The sequence below is a fragment of the Nomia melanderi genome, chromosome 1 (genome assembly GCF_051020985.1).
Source record: "Nomia melanderi isolate GNS246 chromosome 1, iyNomMela1, whole genome shotgun sequence".
Taxonomy (NCBI): domain Eukaryota; kingdom Metazoa; phylum Arthropoda; class Insecta; order Hymenoptera; family Halictidae; genus Nomia; species Nomia melanderi.
Window position 1 is genome coordinate 19,527,412 of NC_134999.1, and position 23,409 is coordinate 19,550,820.

At 42.1% G+C, this 23,409-nt stretch overlaps 2 protein-coding genes across 4 annotated transcripts in view; one reads left to right on the top strand and one right to left on the bottom strand.

Moving 5' to 3' along the window:
• The window catches only part of Rap1 (RAS oncogene family member Rap1), a 36,936-nt gene extending 26,992 nt beyond the window's left edge, over window positions 1-9,944 (top strand). The window contains exons 1-4 of one of the 3 annotated variants that reach the window (XM_031989943.2): window positions 2,317-2,576; window positions 4,263-4,541; window positions 5,234-5,515; window positions 8,841-9,944. In XM_031989943.2, the coding sequence (XP_031845803.1) occupies window positions 4,359-4,541; window positions 5,234-5,515; window positions 8,841-8,930 (555 nt within the window). In that variant the 5' untranslated portion in view covers window positions 2,317-2,576; window positions 4,263-4,358 and the 3' untranslated portion in view covers window positions 8,931-9,944. Of the gene's footprint in view, window positions 1-2,316; window positions 2,577-4,057; window positions 4,184-4,262; window positions 4,542-5,233; window positions 5,516-8,840 lie in introns of those variants that run through there. The other 2 variants (XM_031989944.2, XM_031989942.2) reach the window with 2 other exon arrangements.
• Window positions 9,825-22,762, bottom strand: LOC116432675 (carboxylesterase 5A). The gene is made up of 4 exons (XM_031989884.2): window positions 22,331-22,762; window positions 18,777-19,050; window positions 13,342-13,451; window positions 9,825-11,992 (listed from the first exon to the last, which is right to left on the bottom strand). Exons 1-4 carry the CDS (start codon window positions 22,484-22,486, stop codon window positions 10,664-10,666), a joined length of 1,869 nt encoding a protein of 622 aa, XP_031845744.1. The 5' UTR covers window positions 22,487-22,762; the 3' UTR covers window positions 9,825-10,663.
• Window positions 22,763-23,409: the final 647 nt, after the last annotated feature.

Below are 23,409 nucleotides of genomic sequence, written 5' to 3' on the forward strand. Positions count from 1 at the left end.
AAGACGTGGAAGTCAAACGAAAATTTTGATAAAACCTCGCCTGCCAGCGATCAAAGGAGAAATAATTTATGCAATCTTGAAATTGAAATTGGTATTATTTATAAGAAGTGATTAAGAAGTATTTATGAGATATAAATGGATTTGCAAGTGTTATGGGGTTGAATAAATCTATTCGTTCGGTAGAATGTTTTTTATTGTTTAAATTGTTCTGCAATCAGGTTATTTCGGTTTGAGTTGAGGAGAGTTTTTCATATTTTAACACTAAAACTAAGAGAGAGGTCAAATGACCCACGATGTCTTCTTTTTGCAATTATTAGAAAGACAAATGTTTCTCTGAGAAATTATTAAAGAAATTCATTTAGCACTACACAAATTAAATTGTCGATCAATTAAAGTCTGAACAGATGCACTCTTGAAGTTTCTGTAGCGAAATTTTCAAAAGTCAATTGAAGTGCTCGGTAGTTTTAGTATTAATCGATCAATTACACAGTCGATGCCAAGTGAATCGAAGCTTTCAAGTAAGGAGAAGTTCCTTTGATAGGAAGAATGCGATTCAAGAAACGGCGAGTAGAGTTTCGAGCTATTTGTAGGGTAATATATTTCATAGGTGAATTGATTAAGTAACTGGGACAACTGAAATAGAATAGGGTAATAAGCGTAGGCCCTCGAACAGGAAGAATCAAATAAATTAGGCACACGAAATGAAAAAGGAAATTCGAGCCACTAGGTCAGCCCAGATGTTCTCTCTCTCTTTGATGTCATTCTACTCGACTCACTTCTATGAATAAGCAATGAGATCAATTTATAATATAATTCCCAATGCCCGATCATTTTCGACCACTATAAATTCCATTTTGCAGCCCCAATTTCTAGTAATCCGAAGATTATAATCGTCGATTATAATTATCGGACTACCGAATACCAATCGAGCCCGTAATATCGCCTAATCATGGAGTGTCTTTTTATTTAATCTGCCCCATTCATCGACGAATCGATACTGTAAATTGAAGCGAGCATTTCATCATGTTAAAACGTTTCGAAAACATCAGCAATTAATTTCATTACAGATGATTCGCTTATTACGAATGAGAAAGTTAAATAAATTGCATTCCACAAAACCTTAATTACATTTTTCCATGATTAAATCGTAAGCCCGACAAAACAGTTATTTCCTTCTTAATCCGCTGAGAAATTACTTTCTTGCGGTTGTCTTTATTCTTCGGGAACAGGGTGCAGTGTTTGAATTTTTAATTTATTCATTGATCTGACGAGAAACGTTGAAATTCGCTCATTGTAACGTAAGATTCTCTTTAAGTCGAGGCTCGACGGTTGCCCGTAGTAGTATCTTGAAAGGGATGCAGTAGCGTAAGCGGGTCCCATTCATAAACCTAAAATCAATGACGAATTGGTGAAAAGAAATCCGTGGCCGCGGATTGGTCGCGGCTCGTCGCCATGATGGCATCGCCGGCCAATCGTCGGTCGCGCCTTGTTTTCCCGTACTCGTGCACTCGTGGCGACTCTCTCTCTCTCTCTCTCTCTCTCTCTCTCTCTCTCTCTCTCTCTCTCTCTCTCTCTCTCTCTCTCTCTCTCTCTCTCTCTCTCTTTCTCTCTCTCTCTCTCTCTTTCTCTTTCTCTCTCTCTTTCTCTCTTTGTTTTTCTTCCGCTCACTCTCTCTCTCTCTCGAAAATTCCTCCGCTTTCACGCTCGTTTCTTTGTAATTATTTTCGGAGACCAGTGCGATCTCGCACCTGCAATCCCCGCGGAAAAAATTAATTAAAATTCTTACTTGTGTTTCGCGCAGCAGCTTCTACTACTTGAATTGGAAAAGTTCGGAAGAGGAGAGAGGTTCCTTGACGTTACGCTAACCCCTTCATCGAATGATTTCGCGATTACGGGCACTTGGGAACTTGACTCGGGAGCAATGGAATATGATGATTTGATGGAATTAATCATTTCAGTGAATAGCACTGGGAATTTGATCAGAAAGAATTTGAAAGTAAGAAATCAACTTATCCTCGCTAATGGGAACATTTGCTCGAACTTCTTTCAAATTTCTGCATCTTGATTATAAAATTATTCTGATAATTTTAGAATGTGTTATAAATAATCATTGGTGAAAGTAACAGGTTTCCAAAATCGAGATTCGTTGCGTAGTTCCTCACAGTAGCAACGGTGTCCTATTAGAGAGAATTAATTCGCGAGACAGTGACGTTACGGTGTACAAGAAATCACAAGACACCCGGTGTGCACGCCGTGATTATCACTGTATTAGATCTCGTTGCCGCAATCCGGCAAGTTTGTCTAGTTTTTAAGACAAATGGCGCATTGCGTGCACGAGGCAGGCGCAGTGCGCTAGTTTAAACGACGGAGAACGAACGAAGAAACGTGATAAGCGGATTTTCCTATCCCGCGATCGTGTTTCCGCGAGTTCGGCTCCTCTCTCCGAAATCGTGATGTCCCGTAATATTTCAATGGACGTCCCGGAAAACATAAATCTCGGAAAGCTGCAACCTTACCGTGCATCTCCATTCGACAATGGAAACGTTGGCCGATCGTCGAATATATTAGACAGCGACGTAAATATCATACTTTCTTACTCGCAACTACGATCATGTAAATTCCAAGAGTTCAATCGACGACGAAATCGCAAATGTGGACAATTGTGACGAACAAGGAACCGCTTCCGGTGAATCGAAACGCAGCATTGTTGTGTCGCTGCCGCACGAAAAATGTTGAACACATCCGAATAGCATTTACGTTACGATCGAATAACTCGCGCACGGAGTGACTGCGCAAACGAAATTATTATCATCCATTTCGGAAATGGAGCCGGAAACGCGACGTGTTTTATTGTTTCACGGCTCCCCGGGAAAATAAAAAAAAAAACTGGGTGAACCCTCGGGCAGCCATCCTTCATTTACAAACAAAGGTCCAACGGAAAAAGTTTTCCAGCCGAGGACAATGGAGTCGGAGAAAAAATATTCCGCGGGGCTCGCGCTCGGTTCTCTGTGCGCGCGTGTTTTTTATTCGATCGTCATGAATGAAATTTCGCGATTTCAATTTCGAACGGGTGCGACAGGCAGACGAAAATTCCATTAAAAATTCCGGCGGGGCCTCGAGAATTTTCCCTCCGCCGTATTAAATGTTCAATTTCAAATCGGGAATCGCGCCGGGACGATGGCCCTTCGAGTTTCTTCGATTAAACGTCGCACGGTTTTTTAACGAGTCCGCCGACGCTGACGTGGAACCATGTTTTTCAAATCGCGTACGATTGATTGCCGCGTGACGTGAATCACGCCATTTTGTAAGATAGCAAAAAGAAGTAAAAGAACGACGCGCGAGTGTAAACAACGTTGAAAATACTGTAGACCCGTGGTATTTTCCTTCCGTGATATCTCTCGTTTGGCTGCCTTTTAATAGATACGCGGGACCGAGGTTTTGTATTTCGATGCGTTCCAGGACGAATTAAAATTCATTCGAACTAATTCACCGCGTAATACATGTAAATATGTTCTAATTTATGCTGCCACGGATATTACGATAGAATTAGATTGAGTAATTTCCTGGCAAATAGATAAGGGAACTGAAAATAGTGACAGTGGTTCGCAACTTCTTTTAACCCTTTGCACTCGAGAAAAAAACTTATAAAATTATAAAATTTTCAATTCGATATTAAACCTTGTGTAATGTATCAACACATAAAACATTCAAGTATAATAGTTCTGTCTCTTAATTTATAGAAGATAATTGTGTTAGTTGCGAAAAATATCGTTAATATTTAGTTAGAAAGTAATGAATATTTTTAATGAAAAATATTGTCGAGTGCAAAGGGTTAACCCTTTGAACTCTGTAGGCTCCAATATTGCAGCGGTTATAATATTAAATATTTATGAATCTTAAAGAAACTACCCTAAAATTATTATTTTCCACACATCCGAATTTTGTACTAAGGAAAATAAAAGATCGAAGAAATGTTGCATTTCTAATTTTCGCTAGGAATACTATAAAAATTATTTGCAATTTCTCATAGATTACAAAACAACCTGGATCTATCGCTGTAAAGTATTCATAACTATCCAAACTGTTTAAGCGAATGTTCGCAGATATTTTGAATTCCTAATTTCAAAGAAATCGATCGAGAACCAATTAACAAAGGAAGCGAGCGATTGAAATGGGAAGAAAAGTATTTAGACAATTTGTCAATGTTTTGTTTCGAAATAGGACAAGAACTGCGAGTTAAAGAGTTGGTGGTCCGGTTTCAGGTCCGTTCAACTGAGAGCAAAGGGGAGCAAAACGTGGCGGATTCGGTGACCCCTCTCGGCTGTGACCACAGGCGCACAGGGAATTAGGGCAAGGAAATGCGTGAATATAAAATAGTGGTGTTGGGCAGTGGAGGTGTAGGCAAGTCCGCCCTCACTGTCCAGTTCGTCCAAGGAATCTTCGTGGAGAAGTACGACCCGACGATCGAGGACAGTTACCGGAAACAGGTCGAGGTCGACGGTCAACAATGTATGTTAGAAATCCTAGACACAGCCGGAACGGTGAGTTTTTCACGCATATTCAGTTGTATAGAAAATATCTCGGCATCTAATAAGCCGATGAAAAATAGAAATTCTAGAGAATTCATTGTAATTTGATAAAGATTATTAATACAATTGATATCAGTTGTTCAATTATATATTAATCCTTTGCGGACGAAGATTCTTTGAAATATACAAAATATTCAGCAAATGTAGCTAAATTATATATTAACCCTTTGAACTCTGTAGGCTCCAATATTGCACCAAGGATAATATTAGATATTTCAATGAATTATAAAGAAACTACCTTGCAATTATTCGATTTTTTACACATCAAAATTTTGCACTAAGAAGTAAAATAAAAGATCTAAGAAATGTTATAGCATTTTTCATTTTCCCTAGGGATACTATAAAAATTAGTTTCTGATAGATTACAAAACCATCCAGAGTGCTAAGGGTTAATTGCTTGATTAATAAAAAAAAAACTACGTGCTGATCTCTTGGTGTTTGAGTAATTAAATTATTGTTTATGAATCAATCTTCGAAACATGAAAACTTCATCTCGAAATGTCGACATTCGTCTGCAAAGGGTTAATTAGAACAAATAGACAGTTGTTTCGTAATAGACACAAAGGATATAGTTATGTTTAAATAGATTTGTTTATTGATTTAGACGGCCATGAAGATAATGGGAAAACGATTTGTTTGTTTAGGAACAATTCACAGCCATGAGGGACCTTTATATGAAAAACGGTCAGGGCTTCGTGTTAGTGTATTCGATAACGGCACAGTCAACGTTCAACGACCTGCAGGACCTCAGGGAACAAATCCTGCGGGTAAAGGACACAGATGACGTGCCGATGGTGTTGGTAGGCAACAAGTGCGACTTGGAGGACGAGAGGGTAGTGGGCAAAGAGCAGGGCGTCAACCTTGCCCGACAATTTAACTGCGCGTTCATGGAGACCTCTGCCAAAGCCAAAATTAATGTTATCGATGTGAGTAGTGGACGTGCTTTGGCCCTTTGTCTGTTAGTCATTAGCAGAAACAGCATGGGACAGACACCGAAATTGGAAGAGATCACGAACCTTTGCTGGAGCTAGGTCTGACATGACAATAGAGAATGGAATATCACTTAATCCGATAAATACTTTGTTAGAAACATTCTTGTTTCCAGTTGTTATTCTATAACAATATATTCCACTTTGTTTTATCATTCGAGTTACGAACGTTGAAATAAAATGGAATAAACACAGTAACCTCGGTTAAACGAACACTAGAGAATCAGCACATGCAACGCTAAAAGTTTAAAGATAATTTTTACTGTTGACAATAAAAGCATCTATATTGTTGTGGCACGTGCTTCGAAATGTCTTACCGTAGAATTCAATTGAATTCCGCGATACAAGTTAATCCCAGATTTCCAGATACACCGGCAAAGAATCCTTGTTTCACCTGCACGATCCATCATCCTCGAACCACGCAGAGTCATTCCTCGGTGAGCTTGTAAAAACCACTAACGTGCTGTTACAAAATAACAGTAGTCTGTACAGGAGGCCATTGTTGTTCGACAATTAGCGTGACGTGTGGGAGTTCAAGACCGTTACGAAGGCCGAGATATTCTAATTGAATGTGGGTATGCAATCGTTAAGTGTGGGAGTTGCACTTCAGGCCACTCGGGATTCTCAGGTTCTGGCATGTAAACGCGTGGCTCACGGATAACGATTTCTGTTTGTGACCACCTACCCCGCCAAAAATTCTTCAACCCCTTGGCCTATGGTATATTTCTCAACTCTGGTCGATACGGCTGCTTTGTCGTTAATAATTTAGTGGAAAAAAAGACAAATTCTAAGTATATGTTACGCCTACATTTCCTTTTAACCCCTTGCCGTACAATGACGAGTGAGACACACGATGAAGATTTCTAAATTAATTTAACAAGAATCAATGTTGTTTATTACCCACGGATCAAACAACTGTTTTGCTATTACCAATGTATTATATTCCAATGAAATTTCCACCTGAAGTAGAATGGAAAATTTTGTTGACTGGAATATCGAGATACGATGGCGTACATGGATTTTGGAGATTTCTCTTTAACTCCTTGATGTACAATGACGAGTGAGACTCATGATGAAGATTTCTAAACTAATTTAACCCTCTGTAGGACCATGTAACTTTGAAATCACATATCAGTACATTGGCATCTTGTTAATTTATTTCATTCTGCACTCAAAGTGGTGAATAAAATTAAGTAATCGGTTAACTTAAACTTTCATACACTCAGGCGTGAAAGTTTAACGCCATTGTAACTTGAAAGTTATAAAATATATTCGTTTGATGAAATTATTGAAAGTATTGAATACATGGTTAATTTGTGTTCATATGTGGATATTTATTAATTTTGTACTGCATAGATTTTGTTATAATCATGAACAAAAATTCGGCCCACAGAGGGTTAACAAGAATCAGTGTTGTTCATTACCCACGGATCAAACAATTGTTTTGCTATTATCAATGTATTATATTCAAATGAAATTTCCACCTGAAGTAGAATGGAAAATTTTGTTGTATTACAAATTGTCGATAATAAAATATTACACGAGCTTAGTAACGGAAGTAAATAGTACGCCAAGGGGTTAAGTATAATAGTTGATTACAGAGGAATAATATTTGCTTTGATTTCCGAGTAATATATATATATATATTTGTTGAATCATGTTGAAAATCTTCACGAGTTTAACTCATAGGACAAGAGGTTGTTGACACCAACAATATAATGAAATTTTTATTCAATTCGAAATTCGACTGAACTTTTCGTAATGTCTGTAAATTACCTAAGTCAATATTCAGTTTTCTATTTTTGAGAAAGACACTCATTTCTATACGAACGTATTCTTCATTTAGTTTCGAATGTTTTCTTCCGGTACAATTTTCCTCAAAGGTGATAATAGTCGGAAATACCGTTAAAATATCAGTGACCCGATATTAGATTCGCAGTTCTCAGATTGCAGAGCTCTCACATCGAGAATGTTTACGTTGATTCCCGACTTCTCAAGAGATTCTACAGAAACTCGTTTTCTTGAAATTGTCCCGTTCCAGAAACTTCTATAATATTCACCGTGCCGGGACTGTCTTCTTCTACGAGGGTGTCCCTCGCGGAACAGAATTAAAACAGAAGAATCTTCGCGGAACCATACGGGGAAATGGTTCTGAATGAGCTCCCCGCGTTGCCTGAACCGAGGATCCATCTCTCGTTTCTGCATTTGATTACTTTTGTCATTCCCGTCCCCCGAAAGTGCAATTCAGCTGTGTAATTGGAGCACGGTTTTCTTGGCGGCTTTGAATAGGACCTATACATTGCGCCCGACCGTTGTTTAAAGCACGACGCGGTAATTATTTGCCACAAATAAAGGGAAAAATTGAAAGTTCCATTGGGCGTAATTAAAGGTCCACTTTAGCCGTTCGTTCGGGGGACAATCGGGATCCACGGTAGATCGATAGGCATGGCTGTCTGCCGCGGATGAATAGAAACATCCGAGCCGAAACGTAGAGCCATTATTCCAAATAAATTTTATTTACATTTCACTATGAAGCTCTGCGAAACGTTATCTTTGCATTCGCGATTCTTCGGAAATAACTTCCAAAAGTGAATCTGAACCCTTTGCACTCCGTAGGCGCCTCTCAGTCGTAAATTGATTTGACACAGCAAAATTATAGAGTTTGACATTTGATATTAAACTTCGTACAATGCATCGACGTGTAAAATATTAAAATAAAACAGCCTCTTTCTTTAATTTATGCGCGATTTCTCGTTAAGTCAGTTTGAAAGAATATTTAATGAAAAACTTGTGGAGTGCAAAGGGTTAAATAAGATGTCTCGATAGAAACGGGAGCAAACTCGAGGAAATAAAAATTATTACGACTTTTCTGGGCCACGTGAATGATTTAACGTCTGGGCTTTTCATTATAAAATAGTTCCGATAGTTGAATATTGAGAAAGATCAAGAGTGAACACACATGCTCATCCTCCTCCCCTGCACGTTCGAGTGGACACTCCGCTTTTTTGTCTCCACCAGTGAACCTCTTTATGTCCAAAATCATTTCCAAGTGTACAGAACCTTCAGCATTATTCTTTAGAATATAAATATACCTACAATGATGCTTTAAACGAAATTGAATCGAAAGAACAATCTTCTTCAAAACGATACTTTGACGTATCTGCAGGACATAAAGAGGACTAGACCTTTCCCCGGATGACCCATTTCAACCTTTCCACATGCAAACAAGTCTTACTAACCGATGTCCCACCGATGCTTGCAGATCTTCTACGACCTGGTTCGGCAAATCAACAAAAAGTCGCCAGAAAAGAAGATGAAGCAGAAAAAGAAATCGCTGTGCCTACTCCTGTAAAGTAGAGGACGGTAGCACGGAAGCCCATACTCTCCTGCGCGGATCAGAAAAGAAAGGGAAAAACGGATAGGAAACGGGGCAAGCGAAGAAGAACCGGATATACCAGTGGTGTTGGAGGACAACGACAAAGGATTTAACCGCCGACTATTGGGCAAACACGCTAGTGCGACGAGAGGCGAGAAGGGCTGGCTGGGCGGGTGGGTTTGCTAGGTGGGAGGGGGCTGAACGGAATCATAAGTAAATAGAGGCAAGAGGACACGGCGCGTGTGGAGCTGTGGTACACGGGGAGGTACCGCATAGTCGTAGAACACCCAGAGGAAAAGGTGACGATGACGCAACGACGTGGGAGAGACAGTACGGGGTAGCAAGGTGGAGGAACAGCGAGGAAAAACTAATAATATTGTATATACGTTGGTCCCGGGGTGGCTCGTGTGCACGCGCAAACACAGGCGCACAAAGAATTTTAGTGTTTACGAGACCCCGTGGCGTCGGTTATCAATGTAGGCGTTTTTTGCATTAAACAAGAAGAAGAAGCAGATGATGATGATGATGATGATGATGATGATGATGAAAGAAGATGAAGAAGGAGGTGATGGAGGAGGAGGAGGAGGAGGTGGAGGAGGAGGAGAAGATGAAGAGGATGAAGAGGAGGAAGAGGAGGAGGTGGAGAAGGAGAAGAAGAAGAAGGAGGAAGAAGAAAAATATAATTAATTAATGATAGTATATATATAAATATATATATATATAAATATATAAATATATTTAGGAGAAAAGGATGGAAAAAGCAAAAAGAAAATGTTTGGACGTGCGCGTGCGCAGGCCACCAGCCCCCATGCATCGCCCGCCGCGCACCTCTCTCTTATATATAATATAATAATTATACATAGACGGTACACACACACACACGATGATTATTATTACTATTATTATTATTATTAATTATTATCAAAGCATCAAAATATTCATAAGTTATATCAACCGTTTGTTTCTCGAACAATATATGTTTTTTCTATATCTCTCCGTATTAAAGCAAATAATAAAAAATCTCTCAGTGAATGTTAACAAAAAACAAAAAAAATTCAACAAAATAATGAACGAAAAAGCCCAGGCTGGTGGTTGTCCTCCTTGCTTCTACACCATACGTCCCTCCGTTCCCATATGTCTAGAACCTTCGGGTAGACTGATTGGTTTAAATCGGTAGCGGGATTATCCGTGCGTCGGTTTGTATCCTTCTGAAAAGGATTCGAGACAGCCTATCTGCAAATAATCCTTTTTTGAAATTCCTTTTATTGTTTAATATCAATCTCAAAGAATTCCAGTTATTCCATAATTATTCCAAAGACGCGTACTGCATTTAAATCAGTCAGACGATACCTCTCGCATCTACTTGTTAACATCTCGAGCGTTTCGGTTGTCTTTTACGGCTGTCTAAGATTTATCGTTCTCTGTTAACCGCTATGTTTATGCCTCAGCAGGCCTTCTCCTATGCACGTAATTAGCAATGCCGAAACGGAACGTCACCGAAATCTCGTGCGAAGAGCCAGGACTATATTAAAAGCGGGATGAAATTGTAAAGTAGCTAAACAAGAAGTGTACAATAGACGTCAGCGCACAGAGGGAGCCACTCGTGTACATATAATTATCAAAATATCCGAATATCTCAGTTGACCAACGTTCGCATGTAACGAAGCCTCCGTTGAGCATGTACAAAAGAAAACTCTCCCCAGCATGGACTACCAATCGAGGCACCGTAACACCGACGCTATCGCAAGACTACCAAAAACCGCATCGTACGACGCCGCCCACCGCGTCGCGGAGCCACTGGTCATGTTACAGCAATTGTCCATCGCTTCCTCGAGTACCATGGGATAGTACTCGTTCCAGAAAGCGAGAGCCTTGTAATCCACCGCGTTACCGTTGCTCATGGCCATGTTCCTGTCGATGATCAGTATACCGGGCTCCTCTTCGGTGTACTGTTCCCACTTGATGACGTTCGTCGAAGGATTCCCGGACTTGGCGAAGTTGGCCAGCATCGACATCATCACCTCGGACATCTGTTTATCGGCGATGTTCCACGGGATCGAGCTGGCGGGGACAAGCGGCAGGCCCCAGACGAACGGCAGCTCGAACATGTGCGGCACGCCGGCCCACTCGGGCACATCCTTCGTGATGAACTGCGTCTTAGGTCGGTAATCAAACCTATAAACGAACGCCGGCTTCTCGTTGGAGATCTTGCCCGCCAACAGGGTCAAGCCAGCTGCGAAATTCTTCTCGGTTTGCAGGTCCAAGTATCTGTCCCTGAGGACGCCTTGGTCCTTGGTCGGCGGATGCGGTTTGTAGAAGAACAGCACCGCGTCGGCCACCATTTCAGGCTTCATCTTGCAGGTGGTGTTGTCCTCGAGGCTCGAGGCCGCCGCGAGAAACTCGTCGGTGATCAGCGTCTCGAATTGACTCGAGGACAGCTTGCCGTCTGTGTTCCCCTTGCCCAGCGACTCCATGTACGCTAACGCTTGCTCGTTGTTGGTGTAGCCGGCGAGCAACGGCACGCTGTTCAACTGACTGCTGTCCAACGCGTCCCGGGGATGCACGGGCAGGAACGGTTCAGTGGAGTTGTTGGTCTCGGCGTCCAATATCGGGCCCCAGGTCTCGATCGTCGAAGTATGTTGCAACAGGACGTTTACGTCCAGCCGGCGAAGACACTCCATCAGCGCTGACGTGGGATGTCTGTAGCAGCCGAACTTATCCGCAATGAAGTCCACCACGGGCAGCTCGGCCTCCGGGGAGCCCACCGAGCTGATGGCGTCGCCGCTCATTGCGATCGCCTTGGAGAACTTGCCTTTGCTCATGGGACTGATCAGATGCAGACCAACGCTGATCGCCCCGGAACTGTGACCGTATATCACCACGTTGGACGGGGAGCCGTTGAAGTACTGGATCTTCTTCTGCACCCAGTCCAGGGCCGCGATCTGGTCGAACATGCCGTAGTTACCCGGCGCCTCGGCGTCCGTTGTTGTGAAGTAGCCCAGGATGTTCAGGCGATAAGCTACTGTGACCACTAGCACCTAGAAACAATTAGAGGTTAATACTAGCTTTTAATCCGGATGTGCCCGAAACCACTTTTTTCTCTGACTGTTTCGAGTAACGCTGTCTCTCCTGGATTCGGTATTCAGATGTTCGATCAACCTTCGAGAAGGACGATGGGCATGTCTGGGTTAAGGGAGACAATGTACAGATAGCCTCCGTATAATCGGACACTTGTGTTTCGAGAACGTTCTTCTAAGAATCTAGCCAAAAGTAGAATGATTATTTAACGTTAATGCAAGTCCTAGTATTAATGTTAGATAATAATAAATGCCAATTTTTAAACATCTTCCAGCGGAAACGCGTTATACGGGGGTTGCCTGTGTTCCCACTAATAAGAAACAAAGTTCTTCGATGACAGAAGATTCTCCTGTTATTGTTAAAGTTGAGGTACATTTGCAATCACACATCATCGATTACGTGGAACTAAATAGGGTTTAAATATGTAGGAAAAAGGTTCGAGGAAGATACTCTAGAGACTTCCGAGAGTAGGCGAAAACAATAGAGACGAATCGAACTTTCCATTCGCGCGAGGCCATCAAAATATTAAAGTTAACGAACGCCGGAGATAATGAAAGAGAAATTTAGGAATTATGGACGTACGCTGGACCAGGCAATAACGAATTTAACGGTGTCCAGTTTGTATTTACTCGAGAACCCGTATCCTGTGGTGTCATTCCGTGTTCTATCATAGATTTTCCAACATGCTACGAATTACTTGTTCCGGATAGTGTATTTATAGTATGGAGCAACATAAGAAAAACGTGTTTCCAACCAAGAATAAAGGTATTTACAAAAAGATAGACAATAATTTTATCCAAGCGAGACATCACTTAGAATATTAAGAACACTCGACGAACATCGACGACTTTGTTAACCGTTCGTGTAGCGACACCGTGACTCTTTAACCGGTCTCGCGTTAATAATCTTTTCCGTGGGGACGTCGTCGTGCACGGGATCTGCAGTAACAGTTCCTCATGAATGCTTCGAATTAGCATTTACAGCGGTGCATAAAGCATGCATCATAGATGGACCCGTAATGCAATTCCAAAGGTTGAATTTACCTTGGCCCGATCCGGCACGCAAGAAACACCCTAATTTCGTTCGATTTTCTGTCGGCTCTCCGCGGTCGTCTCATTGATTCGGAATCGGATACTCTTTCCCCGGGAATGTGTGCTAAGGTCAGAACGCCATCGGCGATTTCTTTCCGGCGCGTGTTATAATGTCTTTCTAACGCGGTGACCTTTCAATCTAGATGCATTAATCAACGACCGAACGTCTATACGCTCGATCCGTTTCAAACAAATTAAACGATACTGCCTGTACTCACTTTCTGTTTGCTGACGAACACAGACGCGTCCCAAATCGCCGGGGTACCGGTGTTGAAGTCACCCCCGTGGAACCACACCATCACGGGCCACCCATCGTCCGGTCGATTACCTATAAACACATCGATCAATAAAATTTCTTTCCATTCAACTGGACGTGATTTTTCTCTAGTACTGTATTACCCTAAAACGTGCGGTGAGAAGTTACGTGACACTTCCTTGTTTGATATTTCATTAAGTCGAGAAAGTGACGATCCAAATAATCCCTATTGATTAGGAATGTTGATTAAGAAAGAAAATTGCTGCCGAAGAAGCGACTGCGACCGGAACCCGAGGAATTCATGGACTCATTAAACGAGCCTGCATCCCCGGTTCCGGTTGAACCGGTGAATCGATCGTGACAGAATTTGCATAGCGTCATCCCCTGTTCGCTGCGAGACAATCTGCAGTCATTTGCAGCGTCGTGTCTAACCGGAGCTTCCTCGAAGCCCTCTAGAATGTCTTGATAGAGCCAGCAATAATAACCAATGGCAGGAAACATTTACCTATTAACCCTTTGCACTCGAGAGGTGACTCAGTCATCATTTAATTTCATATAACAAAATTCCAAAGTGTTATATATAATATTGACCCTTTGCACTCGAGAGACGACTCCCAGTCGCCAAATGATTTAATACAGCGAAATTATAAACCTTGGTATATACCATTAACCTTTGTACACTGCAGCAATACGTGAAATATTTCAAGAAAATAGCTTTGTTCCCTAATTCGTGTGTGTTTTCTTGGTAAATTCATTTTAAAGAATCTTCACTACATCTAATTACGAACTATTGAATATTTCAAATGAGAAGCTTTCGAGTGCAAAGGGTTAAGTTCTGTATAATGCAGCTGTATGTGAAATATTTCTATAAAACATCTTTGTTCTTTAATTGACGTATGTTTCCTCATTAATTCGTTTCAAATGTCGTCTATGTTTGAAAGTGTCGAATGTTTCTAGTGAGAAGCTTCCGAGTGCAAAGGGTTAATCGAAACGTAAGAGGAAAAGAAGAAAGAATACACGATAATTTTCCGATTACTAAATACTCGATGAGAGACAATTATTTAGGAATCAATTATCCGAAACAACAGTACTGAAACTTCACTTCGGAATAATTCTCATCCACTGTAATCGCACTCCGAAAGTGGAACAATTAGGAACCGAACCGATGAAGGGTTAAACGATTCACCGGGTAAAAAGTAGCTTCTTTAACGTGGCGGGAGGCGCGCACGAGCACGGACAACCCCCCGGCGGTAGCGCTTGAATAATTAATTTCGGCGAAATTCTTCAGCGTCACTGGCTCGGTTTTTGAAGCGTGCCAAGGTCGATGAAATTCAGGCCATTGCACGGTGGGACGCTTTAGATGGCGAGATACGGGGGAACGATTGGAGGCCCCGCTAACAGGAAGTTCGGGGCTGGTTTTCGTTATCGGGCAACGATGGTGTCTGAGACGTCCAGGAATAGCTACGCCGGGATCCACCCACACCGCGACAATTTATTAGACGTTTATCGCGATCACGGTGCAGCACGGGACCCGTCTGAAGCCACGCTTCTCGCAGCTGACAAATAGTTTAGGACTATTACATTTCGCTTGGCGACTGTGCTGCTAGTTTCCGGGTTCAGTTCGCGATTTACATCGGAGACCAGATTCTTCGGAACATTGTACTAAGATTTATTCGATTAAAATGTTCACCGTTTGATCTATCCCCGACATGTCGAGTCTAGCAGTTCTATCTGGTCATCGGTGTATCTCCCTAGATGTTCTAGAGTGCGTCTGTACGCGATTGAAATCTAGAGTGATGAATTCACTGGAACATGCTATTTACATACCGATTAATCTTCCGAGAATCATGTGGAAGGCTTTTTTTATCTCGATGTTCATTAGACCGTAGTAGAAACCTTTGAGGATTCGAATGAAACTATCGTTTTCTGCTAGGGTTTCAGGATGTTATTAACCCTTTGCACTCTGTAGGCTCCAATATTGCACCAGTTGGAATATTGAATATTTTAGTGAATCAGAGAAACTACCCTGAAATTATTAGATTTTCCACACATCCAAATTTTGTACTGAGAATGGAAAGAAAAGTTTAGAATATTATAGCATTTTCCATTTTCATTGGAGGTACTATAAAAATTGCAGTTGCTGACAGATTACAAAACAACCAGGAGTGCTAAGGGTTAATATTTCAGATTAAATTTTGCATTGCCAATTGAAATAGTTAAATAAAACAGCTCTGTTGCTTAGTTTATCTATGAATTATCGTTAAATTAGTTTCAAACAATATCACCTGTATCTCGTCAGAATAATACTTCCATTGAAATACTTTCGAGTGCAAAGGGTTAACTCTCTTTGTACTGAGAATGGAAAGAAAAGATTGGAATATTATAGCATTTTTCATTTTCATTGGAGGTACTATAAAAATTAGTTGTAGTCGCTGACAGATTACAAAACCATCTGGAGTGCTAAGGGTTAAATGTGACCGAGAGGTTGAAGTATATCACTGTTCTTTGAAAGTATCGAGTTTCCAGATCAAGCAGGACTTTCGGTAGAACGATGGAATAGTTCGATAACGAAACAATTTGAAGAAATTCGGCAATCGTACGCGAAAAAGAAACAATGGGGGACTGCCATAGGAAAGAAAGAGGGGGTGATTTCGTGACCGACCTCAGCAGTATCTTAACATCTCGACCGACCCTAAAAGATCGCGTGCCACGACGTGCGCCAGTTACTGCTACTCTTACTCCTTGGCTGTTTCTATATCGACCGTGTGTTGGCTGCCGGGATAGGGCACGATTTCCTGATTCACATGTCCCTTTTCCTGTTTTCACCCCCATGTTCGATCCCGCGTGACACTCGCCGGCAGAACACCTATTTCTCTCGATCCCCTTTCTTAGCCCTTTCTTCTGAGCAGAAAGTTGGCACCCGCGACTCCGTAACACGCACCAATCAACAATCACTGCGTGGTCGCAAGGCAAAATAACATCATTAGCGGGCTGCGGAAATTCGGAATTTTATTACAAACTCTGTGTCAGGGTATAAATTAACGAAAGGTCTCATTAAACTTTCAACGTGCTGACTTTTAAGCAACCGTACCGCTTTATGTACGCATAAAACCAGCAGTGTAATCGTTTAGTCACCTAGATCTTCGACCTGCCAGCTCGGTGTTGAACGAATAATTCTATTAGCTTAACGTGGTCTTCTTTCATCGAAAGAATACAAATTTTAATGATTCTAATGTTCTTCGTATGCGAGCTTTTTTAAGAATTACTCAGCCCGTTGTTTAGCCTTGCGATTACAAAATTGCTAGTTGGGCACTTCGATAGTGATAAAAAAAAGTCTGATGAAAGACAAGATTGGTCCTTGGCAAGGTTACCGGAAGATGACTATACTGTCGTAGCAAAGGCCATTCGTTGGGCGAGTTTATCACACGGGAAACTCGTGGACGTTGCATTTTTCTTAAATATCCATTATAAAATCCTTGTTAATCATACGTCAGCCGAAGATACGATCGTCTCTCGATATAATTGCAGCATAGAGAGAGCTAGTTACGGGGTCTATTTCTGAGTGAGCAACACTCCCGACCCATATCTCGGACTCGTAAAAATTTCCACGTGATAATCGAGCCGGTGAAGGTCATCGAAGATTGTCCTAAGGCACCAGAAATTATAACGTTAAACTTTTATCTCGGATTTATCGTGCGATGTCAATCATGCTCGTGTCACGACGAACGTCGGCGTTTCGACGTTGAAACCCAACACTTTTAGCTCAATAAAGTTGTTAGGGCATGATCGGAAAGCAGAGAAACGGATTTAAAGGGGAATTCGTGAGTCTCTGTGATCAGATATCCACCAATGGCTGGCCATATCGATTCCCAGGGGTGTTCTACTCGATTTTTCTGACTCACGGCAGCATGAGACATCCAAAATTAGTTCGAAATGATGCCGGTAATGCCGCCATTATTCCAGTCCTTCACCGACATCCTTAAACAGAGAGATTTACGTACCGGTGACACGCAGAGGCCGACGTTTATTGTCAATCGAGAAATTGGAGCAGGAAATTACTGCGGATATGAAATTATCGTTAATCGTACGATGATCGGTGTACGTAATTAAAGACCGCCGCTGACGATTATACTCGTTCCCATATTTTAGATAAATGACACGTTTCAATAAGAAACTCGAGTTAATAAGTCGTCGCGAAATTAGGTTGAAAATACTGTTGCACACCTCGTGCGACCTTTCTTTCTAGGAGAAAGTAATTTTCGAATTACTGACATGCTCCCGACAATATGGCGCCCGGTGCATTGACGCGCGTTGAAGTCTTCCGAGTCGTTTCCTCGGCGATCGAAGTTTTTCAAGAAATTTCGACTTGTTTAAGCGGAAAATCATTTTCTAGGAACATTCGTGCTTTGTTTAAGTTTCACATTTATTTATACGCGTTATCATGTTTCCCGAGTCAACGGTAGTTAATTCTTCGAGCGTACCCTTTGTCGCGCGTCGCTGGAAAAAAAGGGAAAAATGAAAAACAACTTTCTCGAACCGACGACATTCTAATCGCCGGCTTTTCTTCTGCGCCGCGATAGAGATCGTGTCACACTGTGCGCGGTTCCGTGATATATCGGTGAAACAGAAGAAAGGGAGCCGGTCGGAGTTGATCATCATTAGCAGACGCTCGCGTGCCGCGGCGACTTAAGTGTTACTCGGAAGAAACGTTGTCGTGACGCGAGTATCGAGGATTTTCATCGGGCGTGTGCTATCAACGCAGACGAAAATCACGAGAACCCGGTCTTTGTGTCAAACGAGCACCTTTCGCCGTTGGCGAACGCGATCGTCGCATTTCCTAGCGTTTGCTAATGCCGCGGATACGCTAACCGGTTAACGGATATCACTGGAAACCACTAACCCCTCGGAAAAAATAATCATCATCGATTTTGCAATCCGACCACCGTCGGATCATTACTACACCCTCTTTAAAATGATAAAATCCATTAATAGCTGGAATTAATAAGGCTACGGTCTGTTTGCGACTGTTATTCACAGCCAACGAGACTCAGAAACATTGTATTCCCTTCGTTAGAAGAGATTAGAGGTACTTTTACATTATTCCTCACTTAGTACTGAATAATTAAGCAGAAAAATCTTATTATGCAGTATTTAAGCATTCCTTTTTAGAAAGTTCAACGAAGTTCTTATCGGATCTCGGAGCTAATAAACAGCTTAAGGAGGAAAGTTTCGACTTCACTCGCGTTATCGTCGATTAACCTTACAAAATGAGATATCCTTAATCCGCGTACAGATCAATTAACAAGAATGAATTAAAATATGGTTGAATGAAGTCACGTTGGAGTGTTTACAATGAAACTTACGTGACATTTCTTATCAAATTTTCGTAATTCTTACCGTCTGGCACGTAGATGTTCAGGTACAGACAGTCCTCGCTCACTCCAGGATCAGGCTGATCAGGGGGCAGCAATCTTTGGTAGAGTTTCTCGTGTAGCTTCAGCCTGTTGGTCATTTGCGGGCAGGAGGGTGCGAATTGCGTCGCGTTTCTTATTCCGCTCCAGGATGGCAGAGGGTCGGTGACAGGGGCTGCGAAACGTAATTTACCCAGGGGTGGTTGCGCGTAAGGTATCCCCAGGTACTGCGTCACTTTCTGCGGACGACTTAGAAACACCTGTGCTCGAGAAAGTGGAAATTTCTTTAAAACAAAATAAACTGTAGGTTCTAGAGTCTCTAGCTGCAGCTCGAGTCAAATTTGCTTTTTGGTAACTCTTTGTAACTCGTGTAGCTAAAAGGACTAGCTACCATAGTATCGAGAGTCAATGAAATTTCGCTAGGAACATGGAAGTATTCTAGGAAAATAGACTGAGTCATGCGAACGAAAATATAAATAGGTGTACCGACTATTCCTGAATACATCGATCATTATATACTGTATCTAGAGTCGTGTCTCCGGAATCTTTCTAGAGTTTAGTTGATGATTATAATGAATTAACATGCGTTGCAGTAACATTCTCGAGCATACCGGATAGCAATTCGAATCGACAATTGTTAGGATCTCTAGGGACATCGTCTCCAGAGTGAACATTAACCCTTTGCACTCTAGAAATTTGTCACTAGAAATATTCAATTTATTTCTATGAGATATGGATGACATTTCTTTCAACTAACTTAACGAGGAATCTATTCATAAAATAAGGGGAACAACGGTATTTTATTTCCCCATTTCACGCATCGGCAGATTACTCAAGACTTAATGTTAAATACGGAATTTTACAATTTTGATGCACCAATCGAGTGGTGACTGAGAGGCACTTTTGGAGTGCAAAGGGTTAACCCTTTGCGGACGTCGACACTTCGGAGAAATGAAATTTTCATATTTGGAAGCCTAAGTCGTCAACAAATGTTTTAGTTACTCTGACAGCAAGAGATCGGCTGGTAGTTTCCTTTTTTCCTATGAATTAAGTAATTGATATTTCATTTGACTTCATTTGGTGAAGACTTTGTATATTTCAAAGTATCTTCGTCGGCAAAGGGTTAATGTATTCGCGACGCTAAATGAAATACTCGAGGGTTTCCCAGCGAGACCCGAAATTAACGCATCTGATGAATTGGTTACGTGTATGACTGCAGATAATGGTCTCGAAGCGACTCCTAATAACAGCCTCGAAACACGTGATTTCAAAGTTGGCTCTGAATATCATGTAACGATCGCTGATTCGTTTGTCCCCGGGACGTAATTAAAGTAACATTACTCATGCCCCATGGTTTTTACCGATTTCTATCTAAACTACACGGCGCAGCTTGTTGTTGTAGAAATTGCAGCGTTGTGAAATCGTTCGAGTAATCATTGACGATCGGTACCGAGGAAGTATTTATTTCGATGATTTTGTTCCGCCTCCGTTGCGAAAGTATTCGAAAGATTAGGGGACCGATGAAAAGTTTGCATTGTGTTTAAAAAGTATAGGCATGTTGCATAGAAGGTTATACACGTACAGCCGGACGAGCATTGAATTTAGAATTGGAATAGAGATGAGACAATATGCAACTGTAAATTAACCCTTTGCACTCGAGAGGCGCCTGTCACTCGTCATTTGATTTAACATAACGAAATTATAAAATTTAAAATTCCATACTAAATTTTCTGTAATCTACCAACACATGGAACATCGAAATAAAATAGTTTCGTCACTGAATTTATGCAAGGTATTTCTTTATGTTAATTGTAAAAGATACCATTGATATATATTTCATCAGAACATAAGCAATGTTCGTCGTGAAAAATATTCTCGAGTGCAAAGGGTTAAATTTTAACGACATGAAAATGTCCAGGCAACTCGTCTATCGTGAAACAATTGATCTTCGGTAGTACCAAGTATCTATTTCTGCTGTTCGCAACTGGTGCACCAAAACTAAAATATCACTAATGAAGGAAACAGTTATATATTAATATTAATGAGCCGAATGTCACGAGTGAAACTGTGCAGAAGTAATCAGTGCATTAAATTTCATATAATTGCATCATTTCGCAGAAATGCGAGGGCAGGAGGGGCGGGATTATACTTTGAAATGAGACCGAGGTGGCACGGTTCTGAAAAAGTTTTTTTTTCCCTCTGCGGCGGCTAGACGGGGCCGGCCGGAGCGAAGAAAAAGAAATAATCTATAATATTAAAATTCATAAATACCGGCCAATCGGTTATGCATACATCACGCTCTCCGCATCTGCATACCATTAATCCGAACAATTGAAACTTACTGCGCCTCTGTGCTTTTTTGTTTTCCGTTAAATAATTATTCAAACACGGCTCGCGCCGCTGCCGGTTTTCTTTTCCATGCCGGACATTGATATACGCGTTTCGGGCGCATATAGCGGCGTCTTACGCAATAAAAGTGTGATAGCCTACACTTTCACGTGAGGAACCCATTAAAGGGGTGGGAAAACAGTGGATAAAAATACAGCGGTATTAAGCACTGGATCACGGCACACGAATTCCTTCGCTTTCTTCGAGCAGCGTATATCAACCCCTAATTGGCACTGCGAAACGTGAACTATTTCCACGCGAGGATTTCTCGTAAAAATATTACAAAATACTTTATTTACCGAGAAGAACAAAAACGTTACCAAACCGTAGGTACACAGGTGCTCGTAAAAATGAAAAACTAAATACCGCTTCCGTCGATGATACACCGAAGCTTCGATCTACAGAGGTAACCCAGGAAATCCATCCCCTGAAGTCAAATAGAACTCGCGGTTATAAAATAAAAAGAACCCGACTTTCGATCAACCGAAAAACAAACATGCTTTGACGATCGGACTGCACGATCAAAAACAAGGGAAATCTCCATTGCGAAATCCGCCTCGTCGTCAAGCATAACCGCAATCGCGAAAACCGTTTCGTTGAATCGCATAGCAACCATATCCACCGGGTTGCGCACCGAATGGCTCGAGGGACACGGGACGAAGAGGATCAGCAGGATGGACGAACGAAGATCACGCAGAAGAGTGAAAAGGCAGCTTTCAAACGACGGTAAACGTACGCGTTGCTCTCGTGTAAACACAATTTGTTTAATGCCAGGACTATAGACGTCGCACACGTGGCGCATTACACGTCTCCGCAGAAGCGGGGACAGTTTCAGTGACTGAAGCACGACAGTGGATCACGCTGTGATCACCGATTTTCCTTCAATGTCTCGAGTGCAACCCACGGAAGACATCCAAGCTTCAAACTGATTCTTCCTAAATCCAAGGAAGAATCCGTCCAGTCAATCTACTTCAGAAAACGCGTAACACGTACGCGAAACATCCACGTACTCCTGGCGTCGTTAGTCGCTTGGGTGCAAAAAATTTCCGAAATGCGTATCGCGTGAGAGTCGTCGTTTAAAAGCTTCCTCTTTCCATTCTTTGGCATGTCTATTCGAAGTGGATGATACGTGAATCGTCCAAATTGTCGCACCTCCTTCCCGGCGACCGATCCTTGGTCCGGGATCCTCACGAGGGGCTGCTCGCGTCCAAGCCCCTGCCTCGCGTGGGTCCTCTGGGATCGCGTAACCGGTATCCCGGCGAAGAAATGCGGGAACAGAGCGAGAACGAGCCACGCCGGACACTTCATTCTGCAGACTGACTGATTTGCTTCGGAAACAATCGGCCGTCTCCCGTGCGGGCCTCGGTTCGCCGTTGCGTGACTCCAGCCGCCAACCACCCTCGGCCAGTTTCTCCTTCCTTGGAGCTTCGAACACGACGCGGTAAGGAGGTCGGGGCCTGCGCTCTTTCGCCCTCGCGGGCTGCTTTTCTTCGCTCCCTTCTGGAACGGACGCGACGCACCTCCTTTCGCCCTTTCCCTCCAGCGCACGCTGGCTGGCGAGCCTACGTCACGTCTATGGGAAATCTGTTTTTCGATCTCGTTCGCACTGTTGACCTCTTGGTTTATATTTGGACTGTCGATTCGTAGGTAAATGAGAAACTCGGCGATGCGCGGGAACAGGGGTTAACCCTTCGTTCTGAGATTCGAGGAGTGTGATAGTCGTTTGTGGTTGGTAGTTTATTGGGAAATTTGGCAGTTATTCTAGGGGTAGGTTTGCTTTAACCCTAGGCGGAATGTCGAGGCAAGCAAATGATTGAATTACTCAAATAGTAAGAGATCAGCATGTAGCTTCTGTTTTTCCTATTATTTAGGCAATTGATGTATCAGTTGGTTTGTCTGCTAAAGATCTTGTGTATTTCAAAGAATCTTCGTCCGCGAAGGGTTAAGGTGTTAGGGTTGATTAAATTGTGGTTGGAATCTTTGATGTGAAATAAAGTATCGTGTTCCTGTTATCGATAGTTGAGCTTTAGTGGGGATAAATAGGATTGGAACGTAGGAACATGGAATTCCTTTTTATTTTAGCAAATTGGCGATGACGAGGTAGCAATGAGCGGAGTCACGGAAGAAGTGAAACAAGGGGTTTACCGTGTAACGGAGAATGAGTCGTCTGTGATTCCCAGTTCGGTGGATATTTTTCATTTTCAGGGAATTCCTTTAATAGAATTTAATGG